At 40.9% G+C, this 23,343-nt stretch overlaps 2 protein-coding genes across 2 annotated transcripts; both read left to right on the top strand.

The window, feature by feature from the left end:
• Positions 1-145: 145 nt before the first annotated feature.
• tada2a (transcriptional adaptor 2A) lies at positions 146-21,887 on the top strand. The gene is made up of 15 exons (XM_083772559.1): positions 146-274; positions 910-1,016; positions 1,137-1,196; positions 3,214-3,305; positions 3,510-3,667; positions 4,355-4,443; positions 4,695-4,767; positions 4,882-4,945; positions 6,549-6,592; positions 9,738-9,848; positions 17,053-17,124; positions 18,467-18,599; positions 18,981-19,024; positions 20,625-20,704; positions 21,184-21,887. Exons 1-15 carry the CDS (start codon positions 250-252, stop codon positions 21,367-21,369), a joined length of 1,338 nt encoding a protein of 445 aa, XP_083628685.1. The 5' UTR covers positions 146-249; the 3' UTR covers positions 21,370-21,887.
• Positions 13,686-14,240, top strand: LOC310864702 (gamma-crystallin M2-like; the record flags this gene model as incomplete). Its single annotated transcript, XM_083773408.1, has 1 exon — positions 13,686-14,240. One exon carries the CDS (start codon positions 13,686-13,688, stop codon positions 14,238-14,240), a length of 555 nt encoding a protein of 184 aa, XP_083629534.1.
• Positions 21,888-23,343: the final 1,456 nt, after the last annotated feature.

Genomic DNA, 23,343 nt, shown 5'->3' with positions numbered 1-23,343 from the left:
CTGTTTGCTGTTTTGTTTTTACCGACAAAAATGAATATGAATACTGTCATGCAAACATGCCAAACAAATAACAATACTAAACCATTTATTTTTTCTTCCTTTCCTTTCTTTTCTGGATCATGATGATCGATTTCTCTTCACTTGGCAAACCTCTCCTGTCGCAGGTTTCTGTAGAATGTAGAATTTGATAAATAGATTGAAACTGAAAAATTTACTGCTCGGCTGTATTATTTTGTTGAATAGAATCTTATGGATCATTTAACGTCTTTTGGAAGTAAGTAATGAATGCTATAATGCAGACTTAAAAACGATGCAGTACACTACAGCTAGTTAGCTGTTAGCCTGCAGTGTCGACCGAACGAACGAGCGACACAAGCTATCTATGCTAATTGAGCAGCATACTAGCTAACTTTTGCCTTTTTTAATCCAATATATTACACATTTTCAGCCATGTGACGATCATTTGAGCAATTCGTACCTTATTGTGAACATCCAACCGCAATACGGTACAGGCAATTTGAAACGGCATTAGCGGATCCATACAACAACAACTCGGTATCTTTTGCTTTGCAAAATCATAAATTACCAGTGGGTGCATGACATTAAATAGCTATTTTTGCCTGGTGATATAGGCTGGCCAATGTGGTTTTTGATTGATTGATTGAAATATTTATTAACAGTTTGTAGAATTTACAGTACATTTTAAGCACAAACTCAATACAAAGACTGTTAACTGTGAGTGGACGACCCAATTAAGCATTACACTTGTTTACAACAGGGTCCACATTGTTCAATTCATGGCCATACATATTTTACCTGCCTGGGAAGTATTACGAATGGTTTAGTTAACAGTACCATGTATTCTCAAGTTTTTAAATATGTATTCAACCAAACTCAATTACTCTCCAGATGATCCTTTTGATAAGCCGCCATGCAGAGGATGCTCATCTTACCTGACCGAGCCATACATCAAGTGTGCAGAGTGTGGTCCCTCACCTTTCCTTCTGTGCCTTCAGGTTAGTCACTGACCGTGTGGAATGCTTATTTATTTCTTAATGGCACTGATAATGAAGCAGTCAGTAATAAATAATTATTACTTAATAACGTAATAAACTAATAATTATTTTTGCTTTCAGTGTTTCACCAGAGGATTTGAATACAAGAAACATCAGAGTGATCACAGATATGAAATCATGGTAAGTCAAATGAAAGATTCTACTGTGTGTATCATTGTTATCATTGACCACAAAAGGAAGAATAAGTCTGCACACCGTTTTGAAAGCTCCCCAAAAACTTTACCAAGGCGCGGTAAAAAAACAGAACGTTTCGGCCTCTGTGGCCTTCGTCAGGTATATGAATAGTGCAATACATATAGAACAGGTATAAGTGGGTAGACACAAATCAATGATAAGCGCTCACACCTGACTGTGGACAGTCATTATTTGGGTTTGAACAAGACTGTGACACTCAGGACAGAGAGTGAAGCCATTACATTAGGCTATCCCTGTGTGGCCACCAGGGGACGAAATAATACACACATATACAAACATCATATCAAAACCTGATCTAAGTGTAGACAAAGCTCACTGAACTGTACAGAGAGTAGCCTACATAATGCATTGTCATTTCTATGTAATAACGTATTAAAACATACTTAAAAAAGACAAGACCAAAATAATACACATTTATATTTACATTTATATCATTGACCACACACACACACATCGAGCTACTGTACGTATACTAATTCGACAGCAGTGCCATGAATACTTGCTAAATACTCTGCCAAGGTTATTATTGACTTATTATCCTGCTCCTAATGTCTCCACATATTGTACAGTTAATATAAACCCCTTTTATTCAGGCACGTTGCAGCCACCTCTTTTGGTCATTAGGACCCCCTTATGCAACATCATCATACAGCAACGTGCTTCCAGCCCATGCGTGAGCACAAACGCCACACGCTGTGTCCACCACAATCACCTCTACAACAATACAGACTTACACAACACCTTTTCTTGTAAGACAATCAACAGCCGGTATATCAACAGATATATAACCATTGTTATATATTTCCACACCGCGCGCACACAGCAACGATGGGACCATGCAAAAAAAAAATCCTTCCCTTAGTTGGCCATCGCACACGCACTGCCAACAGATATCGTGCATCTCGCCCTGCAGCAGCAGCAGCAAACTATAACTATAACCCAATTAGATATAGCTTGTATGAAAACTGACATGAAAACGTTTGAGAACCACTGATATAGAAAGATAGGTTTTTCAGAAAACTGTTGATTTAGAAGACATTTAGTCCCTTTCAGCAGCTAAAATCCATTTTCACTAGCCCTCTTATCCACGTACACGCGCGCGCGCGCACACACACACACACACACACACACACACACACACACTCACACTCACACTCACACTCACACTCACACTCACACTCACACTCACACTCACACACACACACACAGTCTCACACACAACCCAGAAACTTTTATTAGCCTACCTGTGTTGTGCTATCCCTAGCCACTCCACATCATTAAATCATTTTGCAGAGATTACGCCTATTATGTCTATAATGTTTAATGGCTATAAACACACATTCTTTACACACACATATGCACGCACGCAAACACACACACTACAGGCGATTACACAACCCCGCATGGACGCACAATATCAGCTGCTACAACCGCATCGCGGTCTACAGTGCTTCTACATCGTTCCAATATGTTTGTGTAAACATAATCTCTGCAGTTCAAGGTGTTCAATTACTCCACAAGGACAAATGTGTTCACTTGCGGGTGCCGATGTCAATGTCGGCACTTCGCCAGCGCAGCATGTATTGTTTTACTACACTCCACTGGACTGGACTCTTTGCGCACTCTTGTGTGCGTGCAAATAGCAAGCTGAGTCTATCATCGATGTGCAAGCTAGTCCTCTAGTAGTCTAGTCCAGCTGGTTTTCTCATTGGCTGACGTGTGTGTGTGTCGCAAATATGTCAGGGTGGAAACGAACGACTCGGAACACAATAGTTCCGCCTTAGAGAATTTTGGTTCCTACCTAAACTACTGCGCTGAAACTGACACAGAGGCAGTTATAGCGGACCCCCGCAGATAATAACAATGCAGCTGGTAATTAATTGATTTAATCAATTCTTATTTCTTCTAGTATTTTTTATGTGTGTCTCACATCTGTATGTAGACATCAGATTTCCCTGTACTGGAGCCTGGATGGACTGCACAGGAAGAGGTGTCCTTGCTGGAAGGGGTTATGGACTGTGGTTTTGGGAACTGGTTAGTAAGTTCAGTCTTTAGAACGCCAATATAAGCTTGCCTCTATTTGAATCGATTTTTGGGATGGTAAAGAACTTTTATTTTGTTCCTTAGTTCTCAATAAGAAAAATATAGCAAAAGTATTGGAATATTTGTATATTGGATATCTAGCCTTTCGCAAATGGCATATATACATTGTGTAATTATATCTTTTTGACTCCTCAGGCAGGATGTGGCGTATCAGATGCGTACCAAAAGCAAGGAGGAGTGTGAAAGCCACTACATGAATAACTTCATCAACAACCCACTGTTCTCCTCCACCCTGCTCAGCCTCCGACAGATGGAGGAGGCTCGCTCTCCAGACAGCGCCGTTCCCTTCAAACGTTAGTGTGTCCAGTTTCACTATCCAGCACTCAAATATTTAACTTTTTGTTTTGTCAGATACGTTTTTATTAAAGGACCACTTCACCACTTTTCAACCTATCTTCATATAATAGGTCCTCACTAATAATCATGATAAAATGGCGCAATATTTTTCTACTCAGTCTGTGTCTCATAGGAGGGCTGTGGGCAGTTCAGAAACCGTCTTCCAGTGACATCATCGATGGGGAATACAAGCTAATAAAAACGGCAGGCTTTCTAGTCCTGAAAAGTTGCAATGCGAAAATGGAAGCCATCGTTCTCACGATAATGAAAATCGAAACATTTTTGTAAAAAAAGATCTAGTTTAAAAATAATCTGCCTAATGATGATGTCACTGGAAGACGGTTTCTGAACTGCCCACAGCCCTCCTATGAGACACAGACTGAGTAGAAAAAAACCTGTGCCATTTTATCATGATTATTAGTGAGGACCTGTTATAAGAAGATAGGTTGAAAAGTGGTGAAGTGGTCCTTTAAGAACAGATTATAAATTGTTATACAATGCAAAGTAATGCTACTCTTTAAAGAAACACTCCAACGTTGTTGTGAACAGGGGCCTCTACAGCATTGTCTTGTTGTGTTTGTGTTGTTGTTGAGTGGTGTATACATGCTAACATTTTTGTGTGCACATATTCCATCTTACCACAGCCACTGATGACCCTCCCAGGCCTACATTTGACTCTGTGCTTTCTCGAGACATGGCCGGATACATGCCCGCCAGAGCAGACTTCATGGAGGTGAGGAGTGTTTTATGTTTTTTTACACGTGTGTTTCATTTTCATTTCTATTGAATTGTACATAGCATGATTTTTGTGTCAAAACAAAGGGTGAGAGAAATAGAAATTGTAGCTTTTAATCGTATGATAAAGAGCACTCACTTAGATGATATAAACTTTACTTATTCATCAAACAGATCTATATTCTATGTATAGTTTATATTCTATTCTTTATTAATAGAAGCCTGTTTTGTCCTATGTATCCGATGTAGGAATTTGACAACTATGCTGAATGGGATTTGAAAGACATTGATTTTGTGGATGATGACTCAGACATCCTACATGGTAGTTTAATTCTTTGAGATTATTTTCTTTCTGTTAAGAAATATTTATGACACGTGCTTAAGCATTTACAACACAATAAGACGCTGTGTCTTGTCCCATATCTGCCTTCTTTAGCGCTCAAGGTTGCAGTTGTTGATATATATCATTCAAGACTGAAAGAGAGACAACGCAGAAAGAAGTAAGTCCATCTTCCTTCCGCTCATTTATAATATTCACCAGTAGAGGGCATTGTAAGTCATCACATTATGTTGTCCTGTAATGACTAATTTAATTTCTGTGCTCTCTCACCACCAAAATACAATATTTAAATGAAGTCATACCTCCTTAATTATGGAGATTATATATGTATTGCATATTAATTCGAAAAATGAAGTCTGCCTCAAGAGTAAGGCAAGGGGCCATCAGTTTTTCCTCTTAATTTCTTTTCAGATTCTTTAATACAGTTTACCATGATGTATATTATGCACATTTAACAAGCAAACTCTACACAAAATATCCAAAAATACTGTAGCAGGTCTACAAGCTCATGTGCTTTGACAAACTGCTATTTTTTGCAAATCAGAATCGGGATGCTAGGGTTCAAATACATTAATTTAATCTGTTTAATGAACACACACTACAAGAAGCCTTTAGTCGTACATTCCCTTCCTGGCTTCAACAACCAAAATACTAACATATTTAGTGCAAACAATAACATGATTTGAATCTATAGCACCCATACTGTATACTTGTACATAACCCAACATCCATAACACGTGAACTCGACCAACATAAAGCATAGCAAATGGTGTTGCTAGAACAGGCCATCTTTTACGGCTTAGCTTTCCAGCTGATGTCATTCCACAGAACCCCTCAGTCTGCTACACTGTCATTCTAGTGCATGTAAAGCCAATCCCTGCGGTAATAAATCCATCAGTAGATCAGCGTTAGGTTTTTCTCTCCATGAACACTGTGGAATTCAATGTCTGGCTGTGAAGGCAAGGCGTGTGTGGTTCCAAGCTCCTCCATGTGCATGCAACTTGATGATTTCATGCATGCTCCCTGCTCCCTGTCATCGTGCCGCTAACTATTTGAGTGATTCCATATCCTTTCTTCAGCACCACCCTCCTCACAACCAAGATGTAGGACAGGGTGTAAGGTTGCTAGTAGAGCTTTTAGACGCTTGAGGTCTTTACACACCGGGGACATGACGAATAAACAATGTGAAAATGAAAAATGCTTATCGTGAACATTTCACTTAAAATTATTCATATACATATATGAATATTGATACTTCTTACATTACTGGTTCGACCTTGTTCCGAATAACAAATATCGCTACATAATAGTTTTGTCTGAATGTACTCATGATGACACAACAGTTTGGAAAACAAATATTTTCAGGTGAATTAATTGCACACACAGTCACAAAAGAAACACCCCTAGGGTATAATTATCTTTAGACTTGTTAAATGACTAAAAGTAAAAACCCCATCACTTATTGGAATGTACAGTTGCCATGGTAATTTTTTTAGCACTGGCCGCTGGGTATGATTTACTTCTTATAATCATACTCAAGCTAGTCGAAGGCATAGAAGCTACTAGAAGGCAGCTAATCTGCCTTTATCTGAATATTTAAAATAGAAACGCACTATTTTAGTGGTTATAATGTTTAGTTTTTCTCTTAAGTAGTGATTATTTGAACAATAGTGCACGTTATGACATTTGTCTGTAGTAACCTGTGTGTGTAGTTTGTTAAAGGTACAAATAAAGTAACCTGAACTTGATCCAATTTGTTGCAGGATTATTCGAGACCATGGACTGATAAACTTGAGGAAGTTCCAGAGTGAGTACACTCATATTGGCTTGGCTACTGTATTTCTAGCTTCCCATAAAGGCATCACATGTGTTATCTAGCAGTCAGAATGCCTCTGTGTCTGCGTTTCTATGGCTGCATCGTGTAAACATAACAACTCCAGTGCAATAACCATCACCGTTAACCTCAGTGGCCCGCTTGGTCAACTGAGGCGTGGGAGCTCATATTTACGATCAAGGCTGAGAATAGTCCAATCGAACCGTGTGCCAGAGTGTGCCCCAGCATAATACAGTATATCTATGAATAGACGTCTATGAAATGAGAACTGCCGTTCTAATGAAACAATAGATTGGGTCTTCGTGAGGTTTTATTGATCTGCCCCACGCAATTTGCATCTTGCCGAGTCTGGTAATGCAATCCCTTCCATGACGTGGGTTCATGTGTCGGAGGTCAGATGTCAAGGGACTCCATGAATGCATTTGTCCAGTCAAAACCTTCCTTCGGATTGTTCAGCTCATTGTTATCTCCAGGTGTTGCCCTGTGAGATGCGTTGTTGTGGTTTGGGAGTTGAAGAGTGCTCTCCTCATGTTTTATTTATTTATCCTCCTGCCTCCAGTCAGCCCTCCTCTCCCTTATCTTTGTAGTCTTTCAAGACAAAAGGCTACCCAGAGTAGCTGTGGAGCTGCAGCTTGGTTGTCATGGAGACTGTGTGTGTGTGCAGTTTGACCAACAGACTTCAGTGCAACGCTATAGTTTATCAGGGGCTCATAGTCTGGGCCAGCCGCATTAAATCATGTGTAACATGCATAAGTAGGGCTGTCAAAGTTAACTAGTCCCTATTGTATAGTGTATACTTTATATACCATTGATGAATTTAACTTTTATTTCCTATTATTCATCTCTATACAGACATATCGATCTTTATAATCGTCACCAATAAGAACAAAACTACTTAACAAGAACAATGTTGGTGTAACTAAGAGTGTCACAGGTGCTGGTTGCATTTCCCTTGATTAGGAAGGGGCCAAGTGCTGTGCAGGGAAGGGGTGTTCTTCTTATGAGTATTTGTCATTGAGTTTTCATGCTTATTTATATTTGTTTAACTGTAACACATCTTTAGTATGTTTACTTTTATACAATTGATTATTTATGGAAGTATTTATTTATAAGTAGTTATTGAGAATAAATTATGTTAATTGATTCTGTCCTGTGGTAGGATCCACTCCTATTTAAGGGAGGCTGCAGGGACAGACTAGTCAGTTGGTTGTGGCCTTTAACATGGGTTACAGTCCTGAGGGAGAGCCACAGGGCCTTGTGTGACCAAGGTTTAACCTGAAGAGAGTTCTCATCCTACTTGGTCTTGTTCAGTTGTGTATGCCTAAGTATTTAGTTCATTGGTCTATTTCTGGCCAGTGTGTCATTTTGAACTTTTGATGTGAATTATTGTCTTTGCACTGAAGAAAACTGTCTGGAGGTTGGTGGAGGAGTTTGGGGAGAATAAAAATAAAAACCCTTAAAGGGATTGTGACATAAAAAAAAAGGTTTTGGAATTGTTCTTATTATTTTTAGGTTTTCTAATCTCAATTGCACCCAAAAAACATGAATTTTTAACATTCAGTAGATTTTCTGTGATCTGGGGTTTTCTTGCTCAAACAGGTGCTCTGCTTTGCTGGCAGTTTGTGATGTAAGATCCTGCAAATCCCATATATGTCAATGGGATTTGCCAGCAGATTTTTTCACTGTTTTGCCTGTATTCATTGTAGCTCAAAAGGCTTCCAAACCCTAAAGAAAACTTCAGACCACAGAAAATCCACTGAATGTTCAAAGTTCAGGTTTTTTGGGTGTAATTGAGGTCATAAAACCTAAAAGAAAAAAGAAAAAGAAATGAAAATGAATGTCATAAAACCTTTAACCTACATGTTCTGACTGTTCTTGGAGCCTTGGCCGTTCGGCAACTTTACAAAGAGATTTGCTCAAATATAATAAATTGATGTGGTGTTATACAAGTAGCATAGCTCCTTTTAACCACGCAACCTAGCATCACTATTCTGGGCATGTCATACTCATATAGGTAAATACACAAACATTTGGCAAAAATAGGTGAATATTCTGCAATAATAGCAGATTTACAAGATCACATGTCGAGTTGCAACACGTGAGCTTATAGATTGGCTATTTTCATACTGTACAACCTACTGTACAACCAAGTACATAGGAAAGACCTAATTAAATGAAAAAAATGTTTTGTTTCCCCCCACTCTCGGAGCATATCCATGGTCATGATGATGATGGTCATGGTAACAGATGCCCCAAAAAATCACTTCCTGTCAAACACGAATGTACTAATGAATAATTAGGAATAATTATTTCATTCACCCTATAGCTCATGTTCCTCCAAAGATTGGGCTGCTAGTTATTTTATTTTTATTTCTTTCTTAAAAGAAAAGAAAATCTAACTCGAGACGGATTGCATTACTTGTTTTAAACTTAAACGGTACATTAAAATATGTATCTGAAAACGTTTGAGGTGAGAAATAAGCGTGAGTACATGTGCCTCAGCAGCACTGCCCCTCTCTCTCTCTCTCTCTCTCTGGCGCTACACGATGAGACAGAAACAGCTGCACTATGAGCTGCCTGTAGTTCCCATCGATCTCATATCCAGGTATTGACATAACCGTGCTTATATAGTAGCCTAGCTTCTGACACCGCAGTCTGCACACAGCTGTAATTTATTTGATCTGAGTGGGCTGGTTCTAGCTCTTAGAAGACACTACAGAACATTTCAGTTGGCACTAAAGTTCCGTGACCCACAAATGGGTCCCGACCCACTGTTTGGGAAACGGTGATCTAAATACATGTGGGACAGAGACATACAGAACTCCCCTTAAAGGAGAGCAACGTGTGAATGACTGTCCAAAACCACTGCAATGTTATGAATACCATATGGGGTAAGAAGACTGGTACTGTGAGCAGATTTGATATGAGACTTCCTGATTCCCCCCCCCCTATATTTATCAATACTATGCTGCTTTGATGAATCAATGTGATAATGTACATCACAGTTTTGTATCTTCCACATGCCTAGACTGACTTTTTATCCATGTGTGTGTTTGTGTGTGTGTGCGTGCTCGTGTGTATGTGGGCGGCGTGCTCACACTGTCTGTTTCTATCTCAGTGCTGGAACGGTGCTACCCAAAGGAGGTTCAGGATCTCTATGATGCTATGAGACGATTTGCCAGGGTGGTTGGTCCCACTGAGCATGACAAGTTCATCGAAAGTCATGCATGTGAGTATTGAGCCGTATATGCATTGCACACTCTGCACAAAAAGCTTAAATAAAAACAAGCACACATACCGTAAAATACTTATTTTCAGGATCAGGATGCTATTATGTCGAGTGCAATGCACTAAACGGCCCTGAATGAGTCTTGAGTGTGGAGTGTACTGTGTAGTGTGTGTTACATTAAGAAAACCGATCGTGTCGGCTTCCTTAGTTGCGGAGATTAGAAGAGTCAACGATGTTCTACAATAGCGATGTGCAGTGGTGTAGGTGAGGGGTAGCAAGAGTTGCACCGCAGCAGGGGGGCCCCAGCATGTCTGTTTAGAGTACGGACAGCTGCAATACTGCTGAAAATTGTATTAACAGATTGCAGAATGGGTACAGTTCAAGGAAAGAAAATACAAAAACTGCCCAACTGTTCAATCACAGTGCATCTTTTCCGGGACTTACAGACCCGAACATGCCTCTTGAGCACATACACTCCAGAGCCGGAAAGGGCCTTTACGTTTATTACTTGCGCAAGCAGAGGGCGCAAGTAATAAATTCGCCCGGTCATCGTTCATCGCGACAGTATGCGTATGCCAATAAAACAGCAAATCTGTGCCTGGTTAGCTGGGACCAGATCACATAAATGACCATATGTCTTACGTCATCATTTAGAGCTAGTCATACGTATACTATATACATAATCAGTAAAATAAACTAGCAAATTGTGCCTGATCTGCTGGGACCAGGTGGTGTGTATATGTATGACTAGCTCTAAATGATGACGTAAGACATATGGTCATTTATGTGATCTGGTCCCAGCAAACCAGGCACAGATTTGCTGTTTTATTGGCATACGCATAAAATGGCGGGTTGCTGTCGCGGTTTTTGGCGCAAAGTAACCACAGTATACCGCTAATCAACTTACAACTACATACTCTATATAGTATATGTATATGTATACGTATGTCTTACGTCATCATTTAGAGCTAGTCATACGTATACTATATACATAATCAGTAAAATAAAATAGCAAATTGTGCCTGATCTGCTGGGACCAGAGTACGTGGTGTGTATTATGTATGACTAGCTCTAAATGATGACTTAAGACATATGGTCATTTATGTGATCTGGTCCCAGCAAACCAGGCACAGATTTGCTGTTTTATTGGCATACGCATAAAATGGCGGGTTGCTGTCGCGGTTTTTGGTGCAAAGTAACCACAGTATACCGCTAATCAACTTACAACTACATACTCTATATAGTATATGTATATGTATATGTATACGTATGTCTTACGTCATCATTTAGAGCTAGTCATACGTATACTATATACATAATCAGTAAAATAAACTAGCAAATTGTGCCTGATCTGCTGGGACCAGAGTACGTGGTGTGTATATGTATGACTAGCTCTAAATTATGACGTAAGACATATGGTCATTTATGTGATCTGGTCCCAGCAAACCAGGCACAGATTTGCTGTTTTATTGGCATACGCATAAAATGGCGGGTTGCTGTCGCGGTTTTTGGTGCAAAGTAACCACAGTATACCGCTAATCAACTTACAACTACATACTCTATATAGTATATGTATATGTATACGTATGTCTTACGTCATCATTTAGAGCTAGTCATACGTATACTATATACATAATCGGTAAAATAAAAAAGCAAATTGTGCCTGATCTGCTGGGACCAGAGTACGTGGTGTGTATATGTATGACTAGCTCTCAATGATGACGTAAGACATATGGTCATTTATGTGATCTGGTCCCAGCAAACCAGGCACAGATTTGCTGTTTTATTGGCATACGCATAAAATGGCGGGTGGCTGTCGCGGTTTTTGGCGCAAAGTAACCACACTGATTTTAAATCAGTTTATATACCTTTTTTTTCATCACATATCAATGATTTATTTTTCTTTGAAAACCTATCCTACCTCCCATGCTGTCCTTAAGAGTTTCTGGGTTTATTGAGTTAAGTTCATTATATATTGTTGAAATTAAGCCCTTTGTATTAGGAATGAGGTAATCACTACTGGACATTTTTCAGATATCAGACAAAATATCAGTATTGTGGATCCCACAAAATACTCATTTCACTTTTATTATTATTATTATTTTTTTATATATTTTTTATCACACGATTTTGTAACCCATTTTTCACCCCTGTGTCAATCATCTAATGTGATCCTGGGCTATACACACCCTCCGCCAACCTGGGGAGAGCAACGGACTTAACTCATGCTTCCTTCATGCTTGAGTGTCCAAGTTGCTCCTTTACACCTGACAGGGGGAGTTTCCCTGGTTGGACGTAGCGCGTGGAAGGAACACGTTATTCCAACCAGTTCCTTTCCCCTCCATCAGGCGCCCCGGCTGGCCAGGGGGAGGCAGTTTAGAGACAGTTTTTATTATTTGGTCCCATCACAATAGAACATTGGTTTAGCACTTTGGTTTATTATTCAGCATACAGTCCAGTTCCCTTCCTTCCTTCCTTCCAGAGAGCAGCCTCTCATACAAGCAGTCCCAGACACAGACACTTCTTCTAAAGTGTCTTCTAAGTGTCTCCCTCAAACACGTCCATTGTGTATGTTTTTAGTGACAAGCGGACAAGTTCAAATCCATTTGTTTACATCCCCGTCGTGGCTCAACGGCATTCAATGTGATCTATCCATGCCGATCGTGACATCGTGTTTACGTTTACAACTCGTGCCGGCGGAAGTGTCATCCTCTTTCAGAAACAGAAAGAGGGGTCGAGTAGAGGAGGAAAAGCCTTCTTGCACTCTGCTGCCAAAGGATGCCAGGGGTACTTTTCTCTCTTTGTGTCGAGGACTGCTTCTTGCTTGCGTTGGATTGGAGTTCGTACCCAGACCGGCGGACGAGTCGGGACGATGCAAGGGGAGACATTTCTCTCATCCTCAGTTGCTTAGTGCTTCTCGCGTTGATTACGTTCAACTCTGTAAAGCACTTCACCTGCCTTAAAGCCTAGCCGTACTCTCATAACACTGCTGTTTAACACTGCCTTATTACCTATGTCCTCAGCCTATTACAGTGGGTTTCAAGTACCCTTTTCATATCAAGGTCCATTTTTTATTCGGCATTTGAGCCACGGACCACCATTTGATGACATTTAGCCTCACACACCCAAAGTCAAAAAATATTTTGTTGTCGTTGGATACGATTTTGTCCACAATTCCATGCTGAATTGATGTGATAACATAGGAGAGATAACAAGCAAACAATGATCAAAATAGCAATTCTTCTACATTCTGTAACTGTGTAGACTTCTTGTAAATTAATTGTTTACAAGAAATGTTTACAAATGTTTAATAATCTAACTCCTGACAGCGTATAAGATTAAACCAAATCTACCTAAAGTCACACCAAACTGCTACCTTATGCGGTAGACTCTGCCAATTATTTTCAATGGGAATGGACCGGTTTGTTGCCACTCATGGAATTCCGGCGCGGGGTGGGGGGGGTGGGGGGGGGGGGGGCGACAAACGAGTCGCCCCTTTACCAACTCGCCCCGGACGTACAGCCGCCGGAACTGCGCGGCCTGGCACTGCTTGTTGTCTGCATTGTCGTAATGGTGCAGGCTTTGTGCCGTCAGAGAAACATCCTTTTCAAGGTTTTTTGAGGTGGAAACACTGAACAACCTCAGCTGAGCTCTATGCTCTTTTATGGAATGTTGCTGTGTCAGGGCAGCTGCCTGGGATGGGAGTGGAAAAGTACAAAGTACTGTACTGACCTGCTGGTGGTACTGTATAAAAGGATGACTTCAGGCAGGTAGGAAGTCAGTCAGTTCACCCACAGCCACAGCAACAACAGCAGCTGAAACAACTCTCACACAAAGATGACTTCCGGCATGAACATGATGAGCAAGATCATCTTCTACGAGGAGAAGAACTTCCAGGGCCGCTCCTATGAGTGCATGAACGACTGTTCTGACATGTCCTCCTACCTGAACAGGTGCCACTCCTGCAGGGTGGAGAGGGGTTGCTTCATGCTGTACGACCGCAACAACTACATGGGCAACCAGTACTTCATGAGGAGGGGCGAGTACTCCGACTGCATGGGCATGATGGGCATGAGGGACAACATCAAGTCCTGCCGTATGATCCCCATGCACAGGGGCAACTACAGGATGAGGATCTACGAGAGGGAGAGCTTCGGCGGACAGATGCACGAGATGATGGACGACTGTGACAACATCATGGACCGCTACCAGATGAACAACTGCATGTCCTGCAACGTGATGGACGGCCACTGGCTGATGTACGAGCAGGCCCAATACAGAGGCAGGCAGATGTACATGAGGCCCGGCGAGTACAGGAACTTCCAGAACATGGGCATGGACAGCAGCATGAGGTTCATGAGCATGAGGCGCATCATGGATTCCTATTACTGATTTAAATATCAGGAGATGAACTGATCTTAATAAAGTTGTTTTAATGGGGAAAACAAAGAACGGATTACGATGCATTTATTTCTGTGACAACATTTATCACACTTCAAAAACCACATGACCCCTAGCACCCCTATTCAATAGGCAAACATTCTGTGAAAATAGCTGATCTAGAAGCTCACAACACATGTAAATCGGCTATTTTTACCGAAAACAATTGTAGAGGGGTGTAGAGGGAAATGGGAGGGGACCAAGTATGCAACCCTCTGGGGGAACACCTGTCAACAAACTATATAGGGTTTAAGTGGTTCATTAAAACTGCTCCAATAATAATAATAATATAAAAACAAAGAAGAAAAAATATAATAAAATTTGCAACAGATAAAAACACAATGACATAAAGCACAGTGAGAATAAAAACATTAAGGCAATCAAATTAAGGTTGCAGTGATAAAAACAATGTATAGAGCCTACTCCTTATAGGTAGGGTGATGCAGAATAATTTCAGTACAATTTGGAGACTATTGAGTATTAAGTCATCATTGCAACAATAGTGAAGGTGTGAAAAGTAGGATGATTTCATTAGGCTGATTCACTAAGCTTGTTGTAAACAATGTGTAAATGCGTCAATGCTGTAATCCAAGGCATAGGCCTACTTGAAGTGGAACGCTGCTATCAGATGGATGTTGATTACTGAGGGGAAATTCTTCTTTTGGATTCATACATCACTATCCTGTCGTAATGGGGAATGGATCTGTTCTGGACACAGCTACTGTAATACAAGAGAAGAGTTGTGATGTGAACATGTTTTTTTTCCCCTGCCAATTTTTTGTTGTTGCTAAGTTTGTATAGCTTCTAGCATGGGCCCGGATGAAAAGTCACGCAGCCTCTCCATCCGGAAAGGAGTCAGGAATGACAACATCACATTCTCAGTGGATGGTGAGGAAATCCCACGTGTGGTTGATGAACCTGTGCAGAGCCTTGGAAGGCTTTACACTGCAGACCTGTCTGACAAGCACATGGCTGCCTCAGTCACATCTCAGCTCTTGGACGGCCTGAACAAAATTGACCAAAGCTTTCTCCCAGGGAAACTCAAGGTCTGGTGTTACCAGTTCACCCTATTCCATCGTTTGATGTGGCCCCTGAAGTTGTGTGATATCACCTCCACAACTGTCCTCAAGCTGGATTCAAAAGCCAACAATTACATCCGTAAGTGGCTGGGCCTTCCCAGATGCCTTTCCAACACAGCTCTGTTTGGAAGAACCACCCTGAAGCTGCCACTGAAATCCATCAGCCTGGGCTACAAACAGGAGAAGGTGAGGCTTGTTTTCGAGCTGAGAGAATCACCTGATCCAACTGTCCGCAACGCCGCACCGGACGTAAATGGAATGCTATGCAGACAGTAGACCAGGCCATTGGCCGACTGAAACATCAGGAAATGGTAGGACAAGTGCAGTCTGGCAGGGCTGGTTTTGGCTGGGGAACAGCACCCACAAAGTGGTCCAAAGCCTCAAAGAAGGAAAGGAAAGACCTCGTGGTTTCAGAAGTGGTGAAAATGGAATAGGAGAGCTATATGATCAAGGCTGTGTGCCAACAGCAACAAGGGAGATGGACCATTCGGGAGGCCGTAGTCAACAGGGTCATTACATGGGCAGACATGTGGAGAATGCCCCAAGCGAGGCTGAGTTTCCTCATCAGGGCCACATACGACACCCTTCCCAGTCCCTGGAATCTGCATGTGTGGTACGGGACAGAGGTGACCTGCAAGCTCTGTGACACCCAGAACGCAAGCTTGCATCACATCCTTTCTGGCTGTAAGGTGGCTTTGACGCAGGGCCGATATGGATGGCGCCACGATCGCGTTCTGCAGAAACTAGCTGAAATCCGGGAAGTACGCAGAATAGAAGCAAATGGCGCCAGTTCACGAACAGCAGAGCGGTCGATCCAGTTTGTCCAGCAAGGTGGCAAGCCGCAGAGCATCACCAAGAGCCCACAGTCCCTCCTGTCAGCTGGAAGCGAGTGGAAAATGAGGGCTGACCTAGACCGGCAGTTGAAGTTCCCGCAAGAGATCACCACAACCACCTCTACTAAGACAGTCATCATGGTAGAGCTGACAGTTCCTTGGGAGGAGGGAATGGAGGCTGCCTTTGAGAGAAAAAGGGACAAATATTCAGAGCTGGCAAGTGAGTGCTCACAAGCAGGGTGGAGAGCCTTCACATACCCAGTGGAAGTCGGGTGTAGAGGCTACACTGGAGCATCCACCCAGCGGCTACTAAAGTCTCTTGGGATCAAAGGCTCCAAGCTGAAGAATGCCCTCAAAGTCCTGGCAGAGGAGGCAGAACAAGGAAGCTTCTGGTTATGGCTCAGGAGAAATGACAAATCGTGGGGAAAACGAGGAGCGTAGACGGGGGGCAATTTTTAAACAGTATCAAAGGTGTGGTTACATTTTTGTGATATCTCAATATCAGAAATGGCAGAAAATGTAAACGTTGCATAGCAACTGACTTGTTTGAACAGGCAGGTAACTCATTTGTTATATTGTTTGTGGACAGACAGACAGACAGACAAAAAAGCGCAAATTAGCTGTGTTTATATTGAAAATGTTAATAAAATCTATATATATTTATATACTTCACATCTTTGGTCTTCTCTCACACACCTGTCACCTTGTCGCAGGGCGAGCGATTATTTCTTTCTAACCTGTCTGTGTTTGTGTCTGATTCTGGAGCTAATATGTCAAACTGCTGGACTAGACATTTTCTGTGGTTAAGACTTGTGGTTAACACCCAGCACCATCTTGTCCTTTCCTGTCCAGTGGAGTTTGATTTGCAGAGGGAGATCCACAGACTACAGGGGTACAGGAGAGCAGGAATCAAGTCTTTCTGTGGTGAGTCCATTTTCACCTCCTCTTGACTTTCAGATTGCAGTGAATTTGGTGGTATCCAACCACATATTCAACTAAACTGTTTCAGATTTGGCTGTCTTTAGCCACTAATTACTACACTAAAGAGCAGAGATGCATGCATGGGGCATTAGTTTTTATCCAGACTTGAGTAGCAACTGTGTGAAATGAGGGGCGCTCTTGTCATCATACATCAATTTATGTTGGCGGACATTTGCCATTGCTACATAAGGTACATAAGATGGTCCCTTTATTGGCCAAGCGCTCCCACCAACGTTTGATTGGTTAGCCGATTTGCTCGTTTACATATAACCTAAGTTTTCCCTTCAATGTCAAGATGCGTTTAATGTTTTGATGTTTAATTTACGTCATATTTAGCGGAATTATCAGCTCTTATCATCATGCATCATCTCTTACTGGCCAATCAGAATTCCTGTTGCCTGTGATTGGTTGGCTGATTTGCTAGTTTACACAAAGTTTCCCTTCAATGTCAATGGCGTTTAATGTTTTGATGTTTAATTTACGTCATATTTAGTGGGATTCTGACGTCATTTCTCCGTTAATTGTCAATGGAAAATATTGAGATGGGCGGGGACAAGATTTAGTGGACATTTGACCTGAATTCCCTTTTCATTGTCAATGGCAATTCATGAGATGTGTGGGGACAAAAGCTGTTTATAGAAGGGGCTTAAAAAGTCAAGTGAGTGGTGCAACAGCGCCCCCTGTTGGTACCCTAAACATACAGACAGATTTGAGTGGTTGCACCACTCAAATCCTTTAATACTTTTGGCAGCACATCAACAGGAAGCTGTTGCAGGACCTGTATTTTCAAATCCCCTTTTGAAATACAAAGAGCATGGATGTTTCCAAACAAATATGTCAGTAATGACTTGAAATGTTACGATAACCATTCCAACAATAACTAGAAAAGTGTGGTTCACCGCAGTTGCTTACATAGGCCCCTCCCACTAATATTGTCCTCCAATTACAATGTCACGCCAATGTCAACCACACTAAATAATAATAAAACTTTATTTGTATAGCACATTTCATGACATGAAATGCAGCTACAGTACAGTACTAAACCAAATGATCTTTTCTTAATTAAGCCTGCATAGTTAATCAATCCAGGCACCACTTCCCTGAATGGGTTTTATGTCCTTTTCCTTGAAAGGAATGAAAATACACCCGCACTCTGTGGCATCTGCTCGGTAGCATTCATAAGTGGATCTGGGATAGCAATATGTTTGTATAGAGCTCATTTGGAATATTTAATCTAAAACTCTCTTGTGTTCTCTATTTTGCCCCGCTGTCTGTCCCCTGGCAGGTGCCAAGGTGTACGAGCAGGTGAAGAGGGTCCGGGAGGACGAGAGGAGGAAGAGGACCATGCTGGTTGATGTGCTACAGTACATCCAGGATGGCCGGGCATGCCAGCAGTGGCTCAGTAAACAGGCTGCAATGTGAGACCACTGTCCCTTTCTCCTCCTGTTTATTAGAAGGGCAGCTGTAATCCTCCTCCTCCAGACACTGACCTCTGTCGTCACATAAACCCTCCAGACATGCTGAGACGAATGGAGTGCACATGCTCAGTACTGCATGTCACCCTTACCAACCCAAATAATTATTTCTGTCTCTTTCATTATAGTCCTGCTGTTGTAATTATGTTTTCCGACCCAGCGTGGCAGTGACTTATTGTTGGATGTTCTCCAGTTTTGTCAATTTTTTCTTAAAAAAGGGTTGTTTGTGTGATGAGCCATTCCCTTATTGAGAGAGAGAGAGTGATAAAGGACACACAGGCATGTGTGTCATATAGTGATGAATTCTTTCCCCTTTGTACACAGTGACGCTGGCATCACTCCCGTTGTCACGACCATCACAATGTCAGGTATGGTATCGCTGCACAAGTGTGTGTGTGCACGCACACACACACACACACACGCTTGTGTGTGTGCTTACGTACAGTACATAGGCCTACTTATACATAATATATTTTTTCAATATTGTTATTGACAGACAGCTCAGCTCAGACACGTTGCGGAACAAAGGACACAGATATACACACCTACTACCTTATTACCTACATCGAACCATAAAATAAAATACAAACTATATACATACTGTATATGGACACATTGTTTGGTGCTTGAAAGTCTAGATGGGTTAACAACTCTCCAGAGAAAAGGAAAGAAAATAATAATACAATTTACAACACATAGTTTTTATAGAAGGCATCTGTTGTGGAGCGTAGCAGGCAGGTTAAGAATTCCATCTGTTGTGGAGCGTAGCAGGCAGGTTAAGAATTCCATCTGTTGTGGAGCGTAGCAGGCAGGTTAAGAATTCCAACAGCATGCACTGCATGATTATTTTGTGCCAATCTTTGTTGGTGGTTTCTCATTAATCCAAGACAACAGAATATTTTTCCTAGCAGCATAAATTAAGAGATTAAACAGACGCTTATGGAACTTGTTAACAATCTTATCGTCAGGCAGCCCAAGAATAAAAAGCATAGGGTCCATATTGAAGATCTCAATTGAAGATCTCATTCATGCACGATACCCAACCAGTATCGTTTAATCTTATGACATGACCATATACAGTGAATATAATTTCCCTCTTCAGTTGTACACTTAAGGTTTTTTTTGGCATTTTCAAATATTTCACACCAAACCTTGTCTGTAATTTCAACCTCAAGATCACTTTCCCATTCCCTCTCAGCATCTTGTGTCAACAGTTGTTTTGGATCTTAACATGCCATACAGAATACTTACCCCCTTATAACCCCCTTATAAAATCCATTGTCAGTACTTATATGTTACTTTCCACTCATAATTATTGCCCTCCTTTATCCAGCATAAATAGGATAATTTTCAATATTCCGTCGTTTATCTGCAAACCAAATTATAGTAGATTTGGAATCTGTTTCAATGTGCTCAGAGATAACAAGAATAATGTGGAAGTAATGCTTACGATTGGGCGACCAATAGTTCCAAACACTATTGTACAGTTCCAAAAACTGAAATATAATTTGTTAAAAATGCCAATTTGAGTAGCCTGGACGAGTAGTAGTAGTTATGAATTTGGGTAAAACGTGAATATACCAAATAAGCATTCCAAGAAGTAATTAATAAATTTATACATTTATTTTGAAGGAGCACAGGCTATATCCATACCCGCTCTAGTGTAGACCAGATCCGAAAACTGCAATGTTGATCCCACTCTACACAAATGGATGTCGATGAAGCACTTGCGATACATGAACGTGATCGTGTCGCAGCGAGATCAAAGATTGCCGTAACTCTTTCAATGGGTCTGGTTACACATAGCTATATTTACACAATTTGCCAGTGGCCTGGCCCTTGACTGCCAACAAAGGGATAAACTGGATTTCATGGAGCTGACAATACATTATCTTGAGGTGTCCATAGACATACAGTGGGCGTGTACCCTGTCTGACTGTCGACTGTTGTTGAATCCCTGTTCTACAGCGACTGGTCGGAGAAGTGCCCCTCCTCTCAACCTGACTGGACTGCCTGGAACAGAAAAGCTCAATGAACAGGAAAAAGAGGTAACCTACCGTCATTCCTTTTCTGGGCATATTCCTTATAGGTGGCAAAAATGCAGATCTACAAGCTCATAATAACATGTCACCATGTGACACAGTTTTAGCTTGCTATTTTTGAAAAATGTTCAATAGAGCTTAAGTGGTTAAGGCTAATTTATACTTTGCCCAAAACAACATATTTTCAATTCCGGCGAGGAATAAAGATAAAGTGTAGCCAATAAAACCGGGAAAGCATCTGTGTCATTTTAGATTTTTGCGTTTGCTATTAAAGAAATAGCAGACATACAATTGCGTCACTTCGTGCCACGCTGTGAGCTCGTGCATCAGCTATTCTTGAACATCTTTGATCAATCTTGCAAGTGTGAGAACTACTGATTTAGAAGACATTTGTAGAACCGTTCTCAGATCTCAATGGGTTAAAATAGAGCTAGTTTACCGTATATACAGGTGTGTTAACCCTCAACCTTGTGTTGTGCTTGTAGCTTTGTCAGGTGGTGCGGTTGGTGCCGGGGGCCTACCTGGAGTACAAGCAGGCACTGCTGAATGAGTGCAGGCGGCAGGGCGGTTTGCGGCTGGCACAGGCCCGGGCGTTGATCAAAATTGACGTCAACAAGACACGCAAAATCTATGACTTCCTAATTAAAGAGGGCTACATCAATAAAGCCTAGCGCTGCTGAATGACTTTGTGTGGCTTTGGCGATGATTGGACTTGTACTTCATGCTCGGTGTTGTTTTTATACGCATTGTGGTTGTAAAATGGCGCTCTCAATGTCCTTCAAGATGTTTTCACTGATGCTCCTTCATTTGAAAGATTTTAATCCTTGTAATCAACTTTTAGGTCTGTTATTTTTTTAATTGAAAGTGTTATTTGTATTGTATAAAACAGACATATCTATTTGTACAGTATATTTCCAGCAGCATAAATGTCTTGAGTGGAAATGGGTATTTCATTCCACTGTAATCCTTTTTTGTTTTACGTTAGCATTTGTATTTGTTTTAGATTCAAAATATAATGGCATGTACATTTCATCATGTTGTAAAATAAATAAATCCGTTGAGTTAGTGTCTTACAGTACAGTACATAGGCCTACTTATAGACAGCTCAGCTCAGACACGTTGCAGAACAAAGGACACAGATATACACACTTACTTACCTACATCGAACCATAAAATAAAATACAAACTATATACAGACTGTATATGGACACATTGTTTGCTACTTGAAAGTCTAGATGGGTTATCAACTCCCCAGAGAAAATGAAAGAAAATACAATTTACAACACATAGTTTTATATATATATATATATATATATATATAGGCTATATATATCCACCGCATCAAACCATGTGACTTCCATTGGAAATGCATTGGGGCGGCCATTAAACACGGACAAGACAAATGTTTTTTAGGTGTGATCGAGGCCGAGTTTCCAGCAACCATCAAAGTCAAACTTAAAGCCATTGTGTTATATGTCGTCCTCTTTTACAATATTTGCACACCATGAATACGCATTACATTGTTGATGGTTGTAACAAAAACAAATGACTGCTATCAAAATAAATGTCTGTGTATCATCTCTATTAAACTAAATGCACATGTCTAGACTAGAGGAGCCCATTAATCCTCATACAGTTGAACTGTAGCTGTTTAATGTACCCCATTTGGCTGGTCTTACATTTGCATATTTACTACAGTAGATGGCCTCATTTCTTACAGTCCTCATTGAAGTGTGTTCTATCTAGTCACATGGAACGTGCTTAAAGGGGAATAACACTCATTTTCATTTTACTATGTCATTAATATTAGAGCTGTTGTGTGGAAATAATAAAAAAGTCCCCCCATGGTGAAGTACATCTTGATGACATCAAGATGTACTCCACTTACTTTCAGACCTCCAGTTCTAGGAAACAGAATGGGGGAACTTTTTTATTAACAGCTTTAAGGTATATTAATGACATAGTAAAATGTTGAAAATAAGTGGAATTCCCCTTTAAAGATGGCAGCCCTGTCATCAGTGCGTTGGGGACAGTGGCTTCAGCCATTAGCAAACAGACAGATTTTAACCCCATGATTTTAAAGGGTCATTTTGCCTTTGACAATAAGGGCAAGTGGATGAGATGAGCTTCTGCACTCAAAGGGCTTGTATTTGGAGTTTGGAGAAATTGTAAATAATCATAGTCGACGTTCAGTGTACTCTTATAGCTACACTTTTCGGGGTAGTGGAGGCCTCACAGGCCTATTCAAATTAAGGGGCACATGCCCGACCAGATTGTTGATGCCTAGATTCTAGGCTATATAATTTGTTTTTATCATTGATTGATGGATGGATTGATTGAAATATAATACTTTATTAGTCATAAGATGTAAACAGCACAGTGGTACAGTAAGACAATTAGGCTAAAATGATATGATGTCAGGGCATTCCTCATTGTGGTGGCAAAGTAGCAGAATGACAATTTTCCCATGTTGGTTCCTAATGTGATCATTTTAAATTCATAAAGCATGTGTCTCCACAGTAAGCTGAATAATAAAAAGTGTGAATGGAGTTTCTAGGTGAAAGTGACTTTTGACGTGCCTATAGAGCTGCCATTGAGCCCCATGTTAAATGTCTCAAATTTGAAAGCACTATATTTCTAAAACT

This window comes from Protomyctophum parallelum (assembly GCF_964188405.1).
Source record: "Protomyctophum parallelum genome assembly, chromosome: 9".
NCBI lineage: Eukaryota > Metazoa > Chordata > Actinopteri > Myctophiformes > Myctophidae > Protomyctophum > Protomyctophum parallelum.
Note: the sequence above shows the minus strand (reverse complement) of the source record. Positions and strands in the feature narration are given on the sequence as shown.